We start from the raw sequence: 17,750 nt of genomic DNA on the forward strand, positions 1-17,750 counted from the left end.
GATCTTTCTTTTTCTTTCGGTGTTTGAACATGTGCTTAACTTAAGCAGCAAAATAGGAAACTTAAAACTGGAGCATATCTTTGTTAACAGTTAATGCCCTTGAGGTCAGGCATCCTTTTGTAAATATTTCTAAATTAAATACCCTAGTTACTTTCTTCAATGCCTGGCGACAAAGCAAGCTGCCCATAAATGGAGCGGAAGAAAGAATAGATCTTTAGCCGACGCGTTGCGATGATCGACGCGCAAATGGATGGGAGTGGTGGAGACGATGCCAAGATGATTGACGATATCTGTTCGGGCACAACTCACAACCACGCCGTGGAGGCAGCGGTCAAGATTATCCTGAGAATGGAACGAGGAAAACCAAAACCCCTGTATAGCTGCCCCCCTTTTTTTCACTTCCGCTGAATCCTCCGCAAACGCAAAGGTTAACAGGCAAAGGTTAACAGGCAAGATAGAAAACCAAAATAGTTACAGGGAAGGGAATGAGCCCACAGACAAACATGCACAATACGCTGATAATATAACCATCCATTAATATAACCATCCATTAGTATATGAAACTGAAAGTAAAGCGGGATCATTCGCCCGCAACAGAAAAAAGGGAAGACCGTGGAGATAATGGGGATGGCCAACGTTAGGTGGGTTCTAAAGAGGAAGCAAACAAACATGTATACGCAATCTGAAATTTGATATGCATCTACCAGCAGAAGCAACCACCAGCAAAAAGAGGAAGACAAGGTAAAGGAGACAGACGGTCGGAACAAAGATGACTCCAGGTCAACAGACCACCATCCAAGCCCCCCTCTTCTTCATCAATCGCGCATTAGCGTCGACGAGAGAGAGAGAGTTTTTCTATCCTCATCATCATGTGGGACTAATCCTGAAATATGAAAGAGTCAGCGAGCTTGAGCAGCGGGTTGAGGCAATCTGGGGAAAATTTGCGGGCGAAGAAGTTGGAAAAGCCGGTGGCGTCAGAAGGGCGGAGACGGCGGATGAGGGAGGGCCTGACTTCGTCGACACCGTAGGTGTGCGGGTGGCCCCCGGTGCTGCCTGTCCAATTGACGTGGGTAAGGGTGAACGGATGGCACCCCGAGGGGTCCTCCATGTTGAGCAAGGTTGGGAAGTAGTGCTCCTCCGGGTAGCACGACTGTACCCTCAGACAAGGTAGCCGGAACTTGCGCCAAAGCCGCCGGTCCTTGATCACTAACAGTGAGTGTTCCCTCGTCAGGATGAAGAATTGTGAGCCCACCCTGAAGCTAGAAAAGGTCACCTCAGGCATCATCACGTCCTCTCCCCTTGCCGTATACCTCGCCCACAACCCAGGCTCGTCGTCCAGGATCTCAATGAAGCTCATAAACCGATTTGAAGGGGAACGGGAAGAAGGAGGAGAGAAGAGAGAGTTGTAGATGAAGCGAAAAGAATGCAGGGGGATGCAGTGCTGGGAGACAAGGGCGAAAAAGGTGTTGGATTCGTCGTCTATGAGTGCAGCCGCGAGGAGCCGGCGAGCGGCGGAGATAAGTGTAGGAGAGGAACGCTCTGTTCGCTTCCCCAGAATGAATCGTCCCCGGAAGACACCACCCGGTGGGTTGAGATGGTGGGAAGGGTCGGCGTGGACGTAAATGTTGTACAGCTGCTGGTTTCCCTGAAAGAAGCGCTCCCATAGTGGGGCGAGATACAGGTCGGAGTTGGTGAGGAAGAGGAAGGCAATCTTGGGCGTCACCGGTGGAGGAAGGACCTGCTGCCGCTGTTGATGGTGGGTGGCAGTCGTTGCAGACGTCGATGCAGCACGTTGGAAGAGGGCAAGGTCCTCCAGTTCGTCAGGTAATGTGATGAGAACAGGTGGCGGCTTGATGGGAAGGACTCGGGGGCCAACCACCAGGAAGAGGACGGGCACCGACAGGAGAAGAGCAAAGGAAAGGACGAAAGGGTAAGAGAGCATGGTCATTTATCGCCTCCCCAAACTAGTAGATTTGTAGATGGTGAGGCGGTCGGCGATCTTCCTTCACTTCTTCGAGTGGTGGCTGTTGATTGCCTCTCTCTCTCTCTCCTTCCCTAACTGCAAAGGGCAAGAGGGAAAGAGCGTTTGTTTGTCAAAGCAAATTTCCTTTGTTTTCCGTTTGCTTTTCTCTTCTTTTGCTTCTCGTGAATTTCTCCTCTCTAATTCTGCAGCCTGAATGATCAGGATTCAGAACATGTATGGATTGGATGCCATAAATCTCAGTTATCGCACTTCCGCCAATCCAGACGGCATCCCCTGCACGCGTACATGAGGCAAGGCCCAAAAATAGTGAGCCGAAAAGGCTTCTTACTTGGTCTGATGGCAAAGCGCTTAGGCCTGCCGCTTTGCTTAAAAAATGATAGATACACCCACCACCACCTTGCTCTTTCACGCGGATCCTCTTTCCTACGCAAGCATACAACATTGAACATGAACTGTAAGCAACCAATGAATTTGTACAGATTCCAAATCAAATAAAGAAAATAAAATCATGACAAATATATATTTCTTTCTTGATCAATACTGTCTAGTGGGTTAAGACTCACTAGTTTAGTCACAATAGCTCTTTTATGCAATGATGTTATTTCCAGAATGTTTGTGCATTCTGGTTCCCAGCCATGGCAAGCCTGTCTGGTGGATCCCCACATTCTTTCCAGAAAACCTACCTCTTCAGTTAGGTGTTGGAAACTTGGAAACATTAGTTGAGAATCTACACACCCTTCTTAGCAACTCTCTTTTTTGCTGCAGAATAGGCTTAACATCCCACTATTTTTCTGCACAAACATTTTTTCAAGATCCAGATACCAAAGAGACAAAAAACTACTTGCTTTCCGAATCTCAAAATTGCCACATCTAATGGCCCTGTATTTGTGGGAAAATCCACAGGAAGATGGCTTTTGTCAGAGAAAATTGACAGGCTAACAGCTCCTTGAGTTTTAAAATTGAACATAAAATTTTATGCACTACAGAAATGTTGTATGCTATTCTTAGACATACGTGCAAGGTGTTGAAGAGTTTAAGATTCACAAATACACCCCTCGATAATTGATGGCAAAGAATCTTAATGACAATAGAAAACCAATGAAAGGCGTGCACTACATGGAAGAAGGGGAAATCAAAACCGTGTATCATGGATGCTGAAAAATGTTGAGAGGCACTGGTAAAATACAGTAGCATTAATAAAAGAACAGCAAGAACCACTGCAAAGTTTCTTAATTAAACCGCCTTTGCAGCTGCTAGAGAAACTGCAAACAATAAAACAAGGATCTAAATTGTGAGGACATAAACGCAGCAGGCGCCTGCAGCATAAAGGACGACCGAATGTCCGAAGCTGGAAAAGAATTGCATGGCCTCCAAGTTGCTCCAAAAACAAAAGAATAAGAAACCGCACGGGTAAATCTAGTAAGGAGACTCGTAAGGGGTTGATTATTCGCCAGTACGACGAGGTGAAATGTGAACTGCATAAACATAAGAATACAGACTGAAATGGGATTTGCAGACTCGACAGCAGATACCGTCCAGTCGATGCGACCGATTAAAGGATGCGGAGAAGGAAAAAAAAAAAAAAGAGGGTAAGAGCAGACAGAGAGATGACCAACACAACGGAAAGAAAAAATATGAGGTAAATTGCCTACAATTGAAATCCGTTGTTTCCGTTTACATGTGGCCATAGCAAATCTCCATCACGAAAGCCCTAACCAAGCGTAGATCAAACTAAATGGAAAAGAGGGTACGGCACATGAATTCAGTATCGCTAGGCAAACGCCAGAAAGTAACCATGAAAGGTGCCGAGATTGTCGAGATTGAACTCAAAGAGAAAAGAAATGGACGCATCGAAGGAGCCGAGAATGTTTGGCAACGATGAGAAGGAGGAAGGGGAAGACAAGGAGAGTGTACCTGAACCAGGAGTAGCGTCCCCAGCAACACAGCAAACCAGACAACCGAAAAGAGGAGCCTAGCTGCAGCGGCACCGCCACCCATCTCGCTTGTTTCTCCTCTTTCTTTCCTACAGACGACAGTTACCACGCTAGCCCCATCTCTCCTATATGATACTCAAAACGCCCAAATAGATTTACCCTACTTAATAATAAGTTGGTGAATATTATGTCGCGAGCACTAATAATGTCACGTTCCTTCTCCGCTTGCTTTTTTGGGTTTCTTTCCCGCAGCAGCTAATTAGATTGCATCCCTCCCTACTGCCTGTAAACTTGGAACTGGAAATTTCTTTTTGAAATTGTCATTACGGTTCAGAATGTTGAATTAATGGAATCTGAAATATAATTATCGATTCTAAAAACCGCTAATGAATTCTTGTTTATGGGAGGATCATTCCTGAGTTTGATGGAACGGGAATGAAAAACATTATTTATAATTTTGTTTAAAGTAGTAGGTTATTCTTGCAATATTTTATAGACTTAATATTGTTTTCAAGATTTTTGAAACATATGCGGCATGTCAAGGAAATTCCTGAAAATTCGGATATCGTTTTGAAAATCGAGATGGGCTCAAAAACCATAAATAAAGTAGCAACTTGCATTTTTTCCTTTTCCCTTTCATTTTCACTTTGCTTGTTGATTACCGCGGTTTTCAAACCCCACCTCCCAGCGCCCCCGCCACCCCATCCGATTTCATGGGGTAGATCCGTGAAGAACCAACGTTTGGTTTTCGTTCATCCTTCCACCATCTTTTTTCTTTCTTAACCATCTACCTATTTCCTGTGACCAGCAACCGGAGATGTGTCTGTGGTGATGACGAATAGGTGGGAGGCATGACTGAAGCGTTGGAGGAGAAAACCCAACATCGGATGATGTGGGTTTTCGTTTTTTCTGTTTATTCGTCGAAAGAAATATAGCCGGCTGACCGCAAGTCGCTGGTCATTCATTGGCCATCGTCGGCCTTCATTAGCAGCCACAGTCGGCACACACACTCTCCCCAACTGAAGCCCTTACGACTACAACCCTGTCCATCAAGGGTTTCAATGAGCTTTTCTTTGCTTTTTCTTTTCTTTTGTTTGTAAATATTTGGGTCGGGCGACCAGCCGTTCGCGGGTCGTTGGGGAGTCTGCTTATGAAGCAGTCGTCCAGAAGGCTGCTCGTCGAGCGAATGCTACTTTGCATTTCAATGCGTTTTTCTGTGTTTTTTTTTTATTCGTAAATACGTGGGATTCGTCGGTCGTCAAGGAGGCAGTTCGTCGGGTCACTCACTATGGCCATTTTTTTCATTATATGGAATCGTCGTCCGACCCGTCCGGGTGGGGTGAGTATTCCATACACTTCTTTTCAGAAAACATTCCCAACGGTTCCAAACTTCATCTTCAGTTTGATGGAATGGGGATTTAATTCAAAAATTTGTATAGTATTTCTTGTTCTATGGTGATATCCATGGAGAGCAAACACGCCCTATATGAATCAGGAATGAGAAATTCGCTGCCTATTCCATTTTTCATCGTGTGTGATGGATGGAGATGTTAATTCCAGGAAATTTCATCCCTCGTTTGAGGCATTGGAAGCAGCTAAAACAATAAAGTAATGAAGTAATGCAATAAAGTAACGGTCTTTCATCCTGGAAATTTCATCCCACTCTTTGTGATGGGATAAAAACTCCGGAAACGCGTTTCTGGAAACAGGCTCAATGTTCAGTTTTTTTTTCTTTTTTTTTTTTGATAAAAAGGAATCAATTGTAGATATTTTAATGTTGTATCATCGTCTATTTCACCCGCCAGTACATCTTAAAGCAAACAAAGGTGAGATTGCACGTAAGATTTTATTGAGATTTTTTATAAAAATAAAGGTGCCCATTCAGATACGGCGGAAAGAAAATTAAGAAATCAAGTTCAACCATTTTCCTTTTTTTCGTTTCTAGGCTTCTAGCTACGACAACGTGAAGGAAAGGCGTCGTCCAAAAGGGCCAAGTGTCACTCATTCAATACAGCCTTGGCTTTTTTTAGCCAAGTTTCACCCATTCGATGCACCCTTGAAGTTTTTAGGCCTATCAAGCACACGCTAAATCTTTTGCGTTGCATACTTAAGGGAGAAGTGCTGTTGAATTTTTTGCCATACAATGTATAGTGGCTACGAAATTTGGTCACGATTGAATAAAGTATTCATTCATCAACTATCTTACAAAATGAACCCACGTCCCCTTATATAGAGAAAGGAATGGCTTGCAGATCTGGATCCATTTACAGGTATTGGAAACTAACTAGATCCAGTTACACAGATATGGATCCACTACTTAGATATTTATAGTCAGGATCAGAACTAAGGTCCAAATAACCAAACAAAATCCAAAGCATAGGTTGGAACTGTAAACAAACTATTAAATCTCATAATAATTCAAAATAAGTTGGATCTGGATCTATCTGCTTCTGGCTCTGCATCAGGCGCCAACACCTTGCATCACCTAAGTCCAGCACTTAGGTAATGCAAGTGGAGTAGCACCTAGTTCATTGAATGAAGAGACAGTTTTCCCATAAGAGGTCGTTTGATGACATTGAAACATCATGGAACAGAACGGACATGTTCTGTTTTAGTAAAATCAAAACAAACGTTGGACAAAGAACACTCAAGACAAAATGGACAGAGAACAGGCCCTATAAATGGCTAAAGTGTTCCACCGCGTTCCATGGTTTACCACGGAACAGCCTCCCGCGCCACCCCGAACTCTCCTTGCCCCCTCCACCCCCAAGCACTTCCTTTTCCTCCATCTCCTTCTCCGCCCCCGTCTTCACTCCTTCTCCTCTATCTCCGCTGGAGGTCCCCCCGAGCACTTCCTTCTCATCCATCTCCGTCTCCGCCCCCGTCTTCACTTCTTCTCCTCTGTCTCCGCTGGAGCACTACTAGGGTTTTCTCTTGAGGATTGAAACAGCCAACTCTTCACCAGCAGCTCCTCAGCTTCCTCTCAGCTCTCCACAGCAGCGACTCTTCCGCATCTCTGTCGAGGTTACTCTTCACCAGCAATAGCTTCTCGTCAAGGTAAGGGCGTCCTCTTTTTCGCCCTTTTCCCAATCGCCGTTTATCGTCTTCTCTCTTTCTTTCTCTCTCTCTCTCTTGGGTTAGCTTTACTGCAAAGGCAACATTTCTCTATTGTTTTCTTCTTGTGATTTCATTTGATTTTATGGCTATAATTGGATAAACGATTCAACGTATTCAGCAGAAAATTTTGGTATGGAGCACACCAAAATTGATTGAAGGTGGTAACCTAATATGGACGGTTGTATTGCAAAATTGAAAACATTGAAGTTGTTGATTTAACTGAAAGGATTTTGTGAGAGATTGAGGGCATCTTTACTTTTGCTCATGAATTCATTAAAAAGCTGTTCCATGGTTAGTGATCCATCTCCATGGCAAGCATCGATTTCATGGTATGATCCTTGTTCTGTTATGTCACTTTTATCTGGGTCACTCTGTTTCAAAATGTCTATAATAGAGATCACATTCCCTTGGATATAAGCACTACTCCCACCTCGAAATTTGAGACTTTGGCTAAAAGGACAACTGAAGTGAAAGAAATTTGTATATTTGCTCTGATATTCATGTGATCTTTCTAATTGCAGTCCATCTGTTTTGCATTCCCAGCCAATGGCTGCAGTAGGAACACTGGCTTAGATAGCCTTTAGGCTGCTTATAGTGTTGCAGTCATCTGATATTCATGGGATCTCTCTCGCTCTGTTACTGCTTGGACTCATTTTATAATCATGTGTTTTCTCTCTCTTAGTTATTGCTTGAGAATGGACCATGGCTGGCATCCCCTACCCTTTCTCACTTTCTTTATGGTTGGAAATTTGAGATTTGTATGGTGTTTCATTGTCCATCGGTAACACTGTCACATGAAAAACAGCACCCAGTTGACATAATATGACCTGTACATCTAGACAATATCTATAAATTTGAACCCTTTCTGCTGTGAGGAATAAGACTGCCTTCTCAGTATAAATGCTAGTAAAAATAAGATCAGTAGCTCATGGTTTTACTTGATTCAGCTTGTCAAAGCCTCAACTTTAATTTGTTAGTTGAGAAAACTTCCAGAACATGAGATGGTTGTGTATAAACGATCAAGATTGTGCATTCACATTACATGGGCTAAGTTCCAATGCAGTATGATCTGTATCAGCTTGTGAATTTTAAGACTGTATTCTTTACTTGTACATTTGCCTATAATACAGATGCGTTATGTTCTTTGTGAAGCTGCAGTCTGCATCTCTTTTCCTTTCTGCAATAATAAATGGTAGTAAACATGATCAGGTTTGTTTCCAAACTTGGAAGTTCACTTCAAATAATAAAGTTGTCACACGATTTGAAAATATAACGTGTTAATTTATTGGGTTACCAAATACAACCTATTGAGTTGGCTGTAGCATTATGAGGCATATATCGCCCACTTCAATCAGAGTTGATGGTTGAGTGAAGAAAGAAATAGTTGCAACCAAATAAACTGGGTCACCCTCATCTTTGGTAGCTAAGCTGTGCTTCCCCTAGGAAGAGGAGGAGCTTCTAATTGAGGCTCCTACCCCTACGCCGAAAAGCTAGACTTGGAAGTTAATTAGCTGGACGATATTTACATCGCCAAGCCCACTATGCTTTTCATCTTAACGTTCTCTATTTTCCCTCTTGCCACACAAACGGAAGACAAGAATACGATAACAGTTTGTGTGCATTAGATGTCAGACTCTTAGACAGATCCCTCACAACTTTCGCCAATAGCCACGTTCCCAGCATTCAGTCTTTTATCTCCAACAGCATTCAGCAATAGAAGACTTGCAGATCACATCCATTCTTTATTGCAAGAAGAATTTGTATGGAGTTAGTATGGAGAAGTTGGGAACCAATGTCTTATCTTCGCATGAGAAGATAGATGCTATTGGTGAGAAGATAGATGCTATTGGTGTAGCCAGGATATATCTTGGTTCCATTTGTTGATCACCATAATGTAGCTAGACTCTTCTTTCACAATTTCCTTGAGATTTGATTTCTTATGCTGATCTGGCTATTAATTTCCTTCAGCTAATGAACAGTTGTTCTTCTACTGTTTCTGTAAAAAGAGAACTAATACAACAGGAAAAAACTAAGCTAGATCTTGGTAGTTATACAATAAAAGAATTCCATGAAAATTCTGTTGGCTGTGCTTTTTCCCTGTGGCTAACCATTTTGCTGTTGACAATGTTAATAATGATTCTTAGTTGTCGATTTCATGGCTTGTGGTATTCTGTTGGCTGTTCTTTTTTCCTGTGGCTAACCATACATATTCACCTTATTTGACTATATATATATATATATATAAGATCACTAGAATATGGTTTTGTACGTATTCTTGCATTTTGATATCAAAATTTTACAAGTGGATACGTAAGTTTTAGTGACATAACAGAAACATGTAAGCCTGATTTTGATTTCTTTCATTTGCACGATACTTGGTATTTACAATTTAAGCACTCAAACTCAAGTATGTATTTCTTCACCCGATCAACCTAGGTGACTTGCATCTTTCTTCACAGTTTCTGGTCACGGCTGTAGATTTCTGTATCACTTGAAGGGCTTCACCTGCATCCTTCTCTACAGAATTGTGGTGAAGACCACAGATTCACAGAATTTACATCACAGAATTTACATCGTCTGCCTTGAAGAACACACAAAAGGAAGGAACAAAGAAAAGAACTTATTTGTTTCATCAAAAAGAGTGTGTGTGTGTGTGTGTGTATGTGTGTGTGTGAGAGAGAGAGAGAGAGAAGATGATCATGATGATAATGATGAAGGCTGTACTTTGAAAATCTCTGTAGGCCAAACTGGAAACTTGGAAAGGCCATTTCTTAATCCATTTAACCGATCCTCTGATGTTATCATTTTAGAACTGCGACTGTTAATGTGTTGTTCAATTGGCATATGCTTTCAGTGTCTCTCTCTCTCTCTTTCTCTCTCTCTCTCTCTCTCTCTCTCTCTCTCTCACATACGAGAAGTGCAGAATGGTCGGTCAACTCTCATGTTTGTGAAGTATTTCTTGGAAAAAAATGCTAGATGTTTGTAGTCTGCGATTCACCACCACATAGAAGTTGCCTTCAAGAAAGCTGCAGACATGCGGTTGTGGATAGAACAGACAGTTCGAACATAATATAAACAAAGATCAGACAAAATTAACCATAGATACAAACATCATACAGAACGGATAGATCGGACATGACAAAAACAAACGTCAGACAGGACGGACAGAACAGACAAAACAGACACATACGAAACAAACACTGGACAAAAAGAACATAGTGTTCTGTTCCTAAAATCATCAAACGGTGGACAAAGATCACCATTGTCCAAGAGAACAGGACAGTAGTGTATTGGACATGACGTCCTGTCTGTCCTGTCCCAGTGGACAGCAATCAAACGACCACTGGTACATCCAAATGAAAAGCCTAGACAATCAACTTTATATTATTGTAGAGGCTCACCGTGCAGTTTCCTTCAAAAATTTCTTGGGTACCATTACATGATGCACATCCTGCAATGTCAAGAAAACAACTAAAGTGAATAAAGCTCCACAGAGCATTAACTTCAAACTTCCAAAAATAGACACTTCCCAAAATGTAACAAACAATAACGATCAACACAGAGTAAACACGTAAATCATGAACTATACAAGCACGTCTGAGGAGTCACAAAATACTACCCAATCAACAATTAACACTCTATCTGCACCAGCAGCTTGAGCAGCCAATGCAGCCACTGCTGCATTGTTGTGCAAGCAAAAGCCTATTGGTTGTTTCAAACCCGCATGATGACCAGGAGGTCTGGCCTGGCTTGTGACAGGTGAAAAGGAAATTGTTATAAGTTATAACCATGAATAAATGACAAGGAAAAGGAGAGAAGAAAACATTGGATATTCAACCCACAAGTGCAAAACCATTTCTGGCATGTCCTTGCATAATAGCTGAGGCAAGATCTGCACATAATCCTGCTGCAAGTCTTGCAGCTAGAGCTGAATGTCCATTGGCATATGTATCAGATGTGAAGTAACTGTTACTCAAAAAGAAAAGGAAATAAGTTTATCTCCTTCTTGAGAAAAATAAAATGTAGAGAAACTAAGGAACAATTGGAAGCAGTGAAACGGCTAGTTTAGTTAATAAACTGCCCTGAAATGAATATAGGAATTAATGCTCCCAGTGCACTTACCGCTCTTCTGATCTGTTTGTGCTGCTGTGAAGAGTTTGATCATTGTGTATGCTAGGTTCTCATCGAACCTAAGGTTATTATTTTGGATTGTCATTCAAGATGTTCATAACACAATTTAATTACAAAATAATGGTGATTAATGTCCTTGTATTATCACTTCCTTGAACAAAATGCATAAGTGGACAGTAAACTCATGCATATAGGTGTTTGCACTTATCAGATTTCTATGCACAGCACATGATAAATAGAGATCCTTGAGTGACTACTCCTAAACAGCATTCTCATTTGCTTACTGTAGATGCCCAGGACAGAAAAACAAGCGAAGAACTGAACTGCAAGTAGCATCTAAGTGTCTTCTGCACTAGATTTTATGAATATAAACTATTTGTGTGCATCTCAACACTCCCCCAGTTCAAGTATATCGATTCTTGCACTATCAACTGTCCTGTCTTCTCACAACAAGAATATATATGTGTATTGATGTCAATATCCTCCTTCAATGGTCAATGCAGAATATTTTAGCTGTTAACTCGTCTCAGAAACGACAGGATAATCACTTTAGTTCCAGAAGATATCTGATGAAATAAAAGGCAAATAAAAATGCTGCTCTATTACATCAATGTCACAAATATTGCTGTTTTCTCTCTCCCCCCCCCCCCCCCAAAAAAAAGGGAGGAGAAAAAAACAAAAACAAGGAAAAGAGAGTTGTGATGTGTTCGGAAAAAAAAAATGCTGAAACAAGAATCACATGTTAGTTGGACAAATTCCCAATATTTTTCCAAGAAAAACAAATTTCACAGTTAATCGCCAAGAAAAACCTTGCCCACAAAAACCCGAGAATGATATTTGTCACAAACTCATTGGACTTAAAAACCTTCACCAATTATACCACCAACAATGCTACGTCATCCAAAGCAGTGGTAGCTACACAAAGTAACAGACTAAGGACATTAAAGGCCAAAGTATACATGAAAAGAACCAAAAATATATGCCTTGATAGCATATAGCTAGTTGCTTTAACAGCATTAACATGCTCCATAGAATGAATCTGCATTGCATTTTTAGCACTATAGCACACATCACTGACCTCAAAATGAAGAAATAAATAAATACATGCATAAACTTCAAAACCAGATTGTTGACTTTGTGATATCTATGATATAAGGAAATTTCACATGGAATGGATATGGGAATAAGCACGAAACAGATGCACTTCAGACAACTTGCTAGCATGAAAAAATGGGAGACCATTTCCCATGAATAAATAAGCAAATAAAAATATACGTCTGCACACTCACAAAGACTATGTGGGTGTATATGCATTTGTGTTCACTAAGTAAACAAATTGCACAAGTTGACAGTTGATATTGTAATATAGATGACATTAAAACTTTACCATAATTTGCAGGGCATTTACCTAGATACTAGATTGTCAATATGTCCAATAGAGGTAGTTTGAGTCCCTTATAAGACCCTCAAAATAAACAAATGCATTTATATACAATAAAGCATCAAAGACACACACACACACATATATATAAAGAAATAATGCATATATTTCTACAGATTAGGGATTGATTGGCTAATAAATAAATAGGTTTACCAGTTAACCAAACTGACCAACTAGCCATGGGTTGACAACACACAACTGACTCATTCAATTATTCAGGATTGTAACACTTTATGTTGAGAAGCTTAGTCATGTATTGAAGATTGTGAGATATCTTTAAGCACATACAAGGGGGTTAAGAGATTGGTTTTCTTGGTTCCTATTTCCTAGCCTTTTTGGGGCTAGAACCAAAGTTGTCGAGGTTTAGGGTTGGGATCCGCTAAACTAGGAGCCTGAACTCAGTGTGAGAGTGGGTCCGGTCATTAGAATGGTACCAAAATCAGTTCAACACTCAAGCTTGGGATAGCGGGTTGGGATCCCAAAACTAGAAGCCCAAGCCCAGTGTGGGAGTGGCTTGGGTTGTTATAGGGATTACAAATACTATGATTAAATGTCTTAAAATATTTTATAAATCACTAAAGTTGATACAAAGACATTAGAATGCTTGGTTAGATTAACTTGTGTGTTGATCTAAATTGTTATCTAGTGCTATTCATGATACATAAACTAAATATGCATTTCCAATACAAGCTCACCAGATTTGTCATATAAATTATATGGAACTCTTGGTAAATGGGACCAGCATCTATTTTAGGCTAAAATACAATTACAAGTGTTATTTTCTAAGTCACATGGACGATTCAATGTTGACGCGCGTCGATGCAGGTGCAGGTGCGGCCCGGATTCGCACCCAGCTGCAATCAAGAAGAGTCGGGTGTCAGCTGCACCCGACCATATTTGTCATTTTTGGACGCACACCCGACTCGCGTCAAACGCGAGTCAGGTGCAGTCAAAATGTGTCATGGATTTTTTCGTCCATTTTTTATTTTTTTATTTTGTTAAAACTGATTTAGGGCACAATCGTGCCCCTTCCCGCTCCTCTCTATCTTCCTCTGTCTTATCCCTCTTGCATTGAAGCACCGGTGACCGACGCTTCACAACCTTCCGGCGCGGAAACTACAACCAGACGGGTGGCAGCTGTGTTCTTCTCCCAACGACAAAGATTGTAGGATTTTTTCCGTCAGTTGCTCTTTCTCTGGTTCTTCAAATCCATCTTACAATCCTTTTCTTTGTTTTATTAATCTATTGTGTGTCGTATTGATTTCTTTTTTACGTTTGTTCTAAGAATAATTGCATGACAGACCTATCATTTAGGATGAGCGGAGCCATGTAAGCAACTAGTATCGTGAATGCCACAATCAACAAATTCCGATGAAATAGAAGTTCTACGACACACATAGATACACAAAAAATGCAAATGCACATAAAAACACACATATAATAACACATATCAGGCCTTACCAATCCAAGCTCTTCAAGGCTAGCCTCTCTGGCAGGGATGGGAAAGCACCTTCCTGGAAATATACCTAAAAGTGAAACAGAAAAAGTTAACAAACGTCACTTTTAAAAAACCATCAAGTATTAGGAAAAAAAACACAATAAAACATGTATCCAGATGTGCATACCAAAGTAGTGGCTTGTACAAAATAATAACTCGTACCTGCCACTGCAAAGCTGGCAGCAATAGCTCGAAGACGATCTGGTCTTTCTGGATGGGGATGGGACTTTTGTTCAACCTGCCAAATGAATTAAAACCTTCATTCAACCATATGAAGAGATGTACAATTGAAATGAAGAAACCGACATACAGTCTGAATTCCTAATTTTATTTAGGAAAATGAACTGTCTAACAGGAGCTCTTCTACATCAGAAATTTTGAAATAGTTAGAAGCAGTTGCAGCACTGACCAACACAAACACTTCATACAATAATTGGATATCAACATGAAAGAGCTTCCACTATGGCAATTAAAGGATTTCAGGTTTGAAAATGCCGAAAGGCTATTCAATCTCCAAAATTTTAGACGAGGTACTTCATTAATTGGTGCTAATGCAATTTGTTAGAAATCTGTAGAATCACCAGAATCTACCAGTTGCAAGAAGCACGAAAAAAAGGGAGAGAAAGAAAGAGGTGTTGAAAGGCAACAACTCCCAACTTGTGTGGCGGCATGATCTCATTCACTTTATACTAGAACTTAAGTATAAGCAAAGGAATAATAACAGATATTACAATATGCATGACACATGATTTGCAGATCGAACACTTTTATCAAGTCTACGTCCAGAAAGATAAGCATTAGTATCCTCCCTCAAGTTTTACATAGTTTTTAAACTATGGATAACTTGCCTTTCAAGGGCCAAAATCTGCCTTCAAGATATTTGATATTTCGCTACTTCAATTTAACTCCTCTTGAAAATATATCAGCTACTTGATTATCAAGTTCTCACATAAAAAAAAAATATATTTTTCTTCTACCCAACTAGGAAATGGTAAAGCATATTTGAACTTGGATGATACCTATATCTTAGTTATCAATAGAATGCATTGAGGCACACTGCACCGGCAGAAATGGTGCCTCTCTTCTACAATTTGTAAATATAATATGTGAAATTTGGATTAAAGAAGAAGATTAGTTGTAAGGAAACTCTTTAGCATACCTCTGAATGAAGTAGCATTCTCTCATCAAAACCAACTAAGGTGCAATCCTTTGATGGTAGACATTCCATACAAGGTTCTATAAAACCATAAAAAGAATAGCTGAGTACCAAAAACAATCATCTATGTTCAAGTAGAAAGCAAACAAAATAGAAGAGCATTAGAAAGAACGAAAGTGAAACATGAAGAACAGTTCACTTAAAAGTTAAAACAAATGAGTCACGAATTCTAAAAGTTTAACCATATACAACAGGAAAAATATAAAACCAAAACAGTAGCATGCTCCTATGGTATATGCCACATATCGTTCCACGACCTTGAGGACATTATACTCTAAAGTACTGAGTTTTGAAGTGTAGATATTACAAAAACAGTTATAGCCATAGGAACGGTTCTTTTCCTTCAGCACCCGCATACAGATGTTTTGGGCACTAGTTTATTAAGGAGCTGCCATTTAGGATTTTCAACGAGTATAAAATATAAACGTTGATAATATTTTTCAGGTTCCCTTTTGGAATTTTTCTGCAAAAACTAAGCTTCTTAGCATGATTGCCATATCAAAAGACCAGATTGTGTCTTGTCAGACAGTGTCAGGCCTCCACCAAACAAGGTTCTTTTGGGAGTGGAGGGGGAGGGGAGAGAGCACACATACATATGCCCCACAAATACATATGACCCATAGTGACCAATCCGCTACATGCAAACCAGGTTCTGAAATAACCAAAATTTGGATGAACAGAGTTCCACAATTTCCATCAACATCTGTTAATTGCCAATGGTCATTAATCACTATCGAGCATTTAGGCAAAAAATGCAAACAAACAAAAAATAACCTGGAGCAACATCGGTTTGGTTTTTAGGTACGATAGACCCCAGGTTTACAACTTTGATCATTCTTATTGACAATGTCTGAACTTCTATTTGACTGTAATCTATACATCCTACACGCTTTCACATCTCTCCAGAGTTAAGCTAGCCTTTGAAAGGGCAAATGGTTGCACACATGCTCCATATACAGCGATCAAGGATTTGGCAAACAATTGAGGACGTTGACAAAGACTATAACGATGATGATGATAAAGAAAATCGTACGGATGCATACACACCTAGATGTCCAGCGATCGCCTCTGCGTCATCAGGAGAACCTTCTCGAGTAACAGTAGAAGCAAAAGACCCCTTGGTAAGTATCTCTGATTACTGGATTTCCCCGCAGAACTGCAGAACAATGACATTACTAAGGTCGACAATCCACCCAGACGCAATAATCACAGCAAGTTACCCAGTCAACCGACGAACGTCCAAGTTTCAGTGAAGAGACAGCATACATCGCAATGGAGAACATCGTCAAAGTTCGGCATGGTACAGTTGATGCACAACCACTTCTCACTAACAGCAGGTTGCAAGTGAGGCTCCCAGTCACTATCGCCTTCGTCGTCGTCATCTTCAGGCTGATCTTGTTGATGGTACCAGCTCACCAGATCTTGCAAGGGACCGTCTCCATGTGCTCTTCTCTGTAGCCGTGACTGAGTGGAGACTGCAGTCAGAATGTCGGAGTTGGGATTTTCTCTGGGATGACCACTGACGCTGCCATTTCCCGAGCAAACATCGCGGGCAGCAGTTCCCATTTCCGAAGCCTCATCTTTTTGCTGGATAGCATCCCTAGATACAAAAAAAGTAAAAGAGGACAGATACAACGTACACAAAAACAAAAAATTGAGTAGAAAAAGAGTAGCGATATCATCTCTCAATCACACAAAGAGAACCACGTGAACATCTTCTTGCACAAACCGAGCCACAGCGAAAAGAAGGTGCTCCTGAAGACCTGTTGTTGTGCTCCTCCTAAATGCGCCATCAAGCTGAAATGAGCAACAACCTCCAAACAGACAAATTGAGGAAAGGATAAAAAAAAAAAAGAAAACGAATAAAATGTGAGTCTGTAATGCTACCAACAATGAAACACCAAGCAACAATCTGCGTGCACGGAGGGTTTTCCAGCACAAACCAAGTGGAGGAAGGCTTCCCCTTTGCGTACTTTTTATCGCCCACCTCAGGGTTACCTTTTGCATCAAGCCGGCCATGGAATCTGGCACATGTGTTGAGGCTGTAACGATCAGTTTTTTTTTGTCATGGAATTCTCGTCCGCATATATGGAATTTCCGGTCACTTGACAATTAGTTTTCAAATGGGATACATCATACCTAATAAGTAAATATGAAGACATGATGACCACTGAATCATTTTACCAAATCTGTAACTTGATGTGATGGGTGGTTTCAAGATAAGTTGGAGGATAGAACATCAAGAGTTACGGCAGGTTTGATTGCACGTAGATTTGCTTTTGTTGAGTCGATTTAGATGCAGAAGTACTGCCCTTGTCCGACAAAAAATCAGGAAAGATAAGTCATCTACGTGTTAAACATAAAGAAGTTGCATAAAATTCTCGTAGCTATGTTTGATTAATAACATCTACTACTATTACGATGATATG

General features: G+C 40.7%; 2 protein-coding genes across 2 annotated transcripts; both read right to left on the minus strand.

The window, feature by feature from the left end:
* Positions 1 to 516: 516 nt before the first annotated feature.
* LOC116255001 (glycosyltransferase BC10-like) lies at positions 517 to 4,076 on the minus strand. The gene is made up of 2 exons (XM_031630690.2): positions 3,899 to 4,076; positions 517 to 2,407 (listed from the first exon to the last, which is right to left on the minus strand). Exon 2 carries the CDS (start codon positions 1,946 to 1,948, stop codon positions 878 to 880), a length of 1,071 nt encoding a protein of 356 aa, XP_031486550.1. The 5' UTR covers positions 1,949 to 2,407; positions 3,899 to 4,076; the 3' UTR covers positions 517 to 877.
* A 4,930-nt stretch (positions 4,077 to 9,006) lies between these two features.
* LOC116254952 (histone deacetylase 15-like) lies at positions 9,007 to 17,488 on the minus strand. The gene is made up of 9 exons (XM_050077906.1): positions 16,588 to 17,488; positions 16,369 to 16,477; positions 15,265 to 15,341; positions 14,268 to 14,343; positions 14,069 to 14,133; positions 10,878 to 11,001; positions 10,655 to 10,780; positions 10,437 to 10,486; positions 9,007 to 9,552 (listed from the first exon to the last, which is right to left on the minus strand). The coding sequence occupies exons 3-9, from the start codon at positions 15,288 to 15,290 to the stop codon at positions 9,537 to 9,539; spliced, it is 483 nt and encodes a 160-aa protein (XP_049933863.1). The 5' UTR covers positions 15,291 to 15,341; positions 16,369 to 16,477; positions 16,588 to 17,488; the 3' UTR covers positions 9,007 to 9,536.
* Positions 17,489 to 17,750: the final 262 nt, after the last annotated feature.

The sequence above is a fragment of the Nymphaea colorata genome, chromosome 5, assembly GCF_008831285.2.
Source record: "Nymphaea colorata isolate Beijing-Zhang1983 chromosome 5, ASM883128v2, whole genome shotgun sequence".
Taxonomy (NCBI): Eukaryota; Viridiplantae; Streptophyta; class Magnoliopsida; order Nymphaeales; family Nymphaeaceae; genus Nymphaea; species Nymphaea colorata.

Coding starts and splice junctions, on each gene's coding strand:
- LOC116255001 (XM_031630690.2), bottom strand. CDS start 1,948: ATGACCATGCTCTCTTACCCTTTCGTCCTTTCCTTTGCTCTTCTCCTG.
- LOC116254952 (XM_050077906.1), bottom strand. CDS start 15,290: ATGAGAGAATGCTACTTCATTCAGAG. Junction 14,344..15,264: donor GAATGCTACTTCATTCAGAG/GTATGCTAAAGA, acceptor TTCATTTGGCAG/GTTGAACAAAAGTCCCATCC. Junction 11,002..14,068: donor GCCTTGAAGAGCTTGGATTG/GTAAGGCCTGAT, acceptor TTTGAGTAACAG/TTACTTCACATCTGATACAT.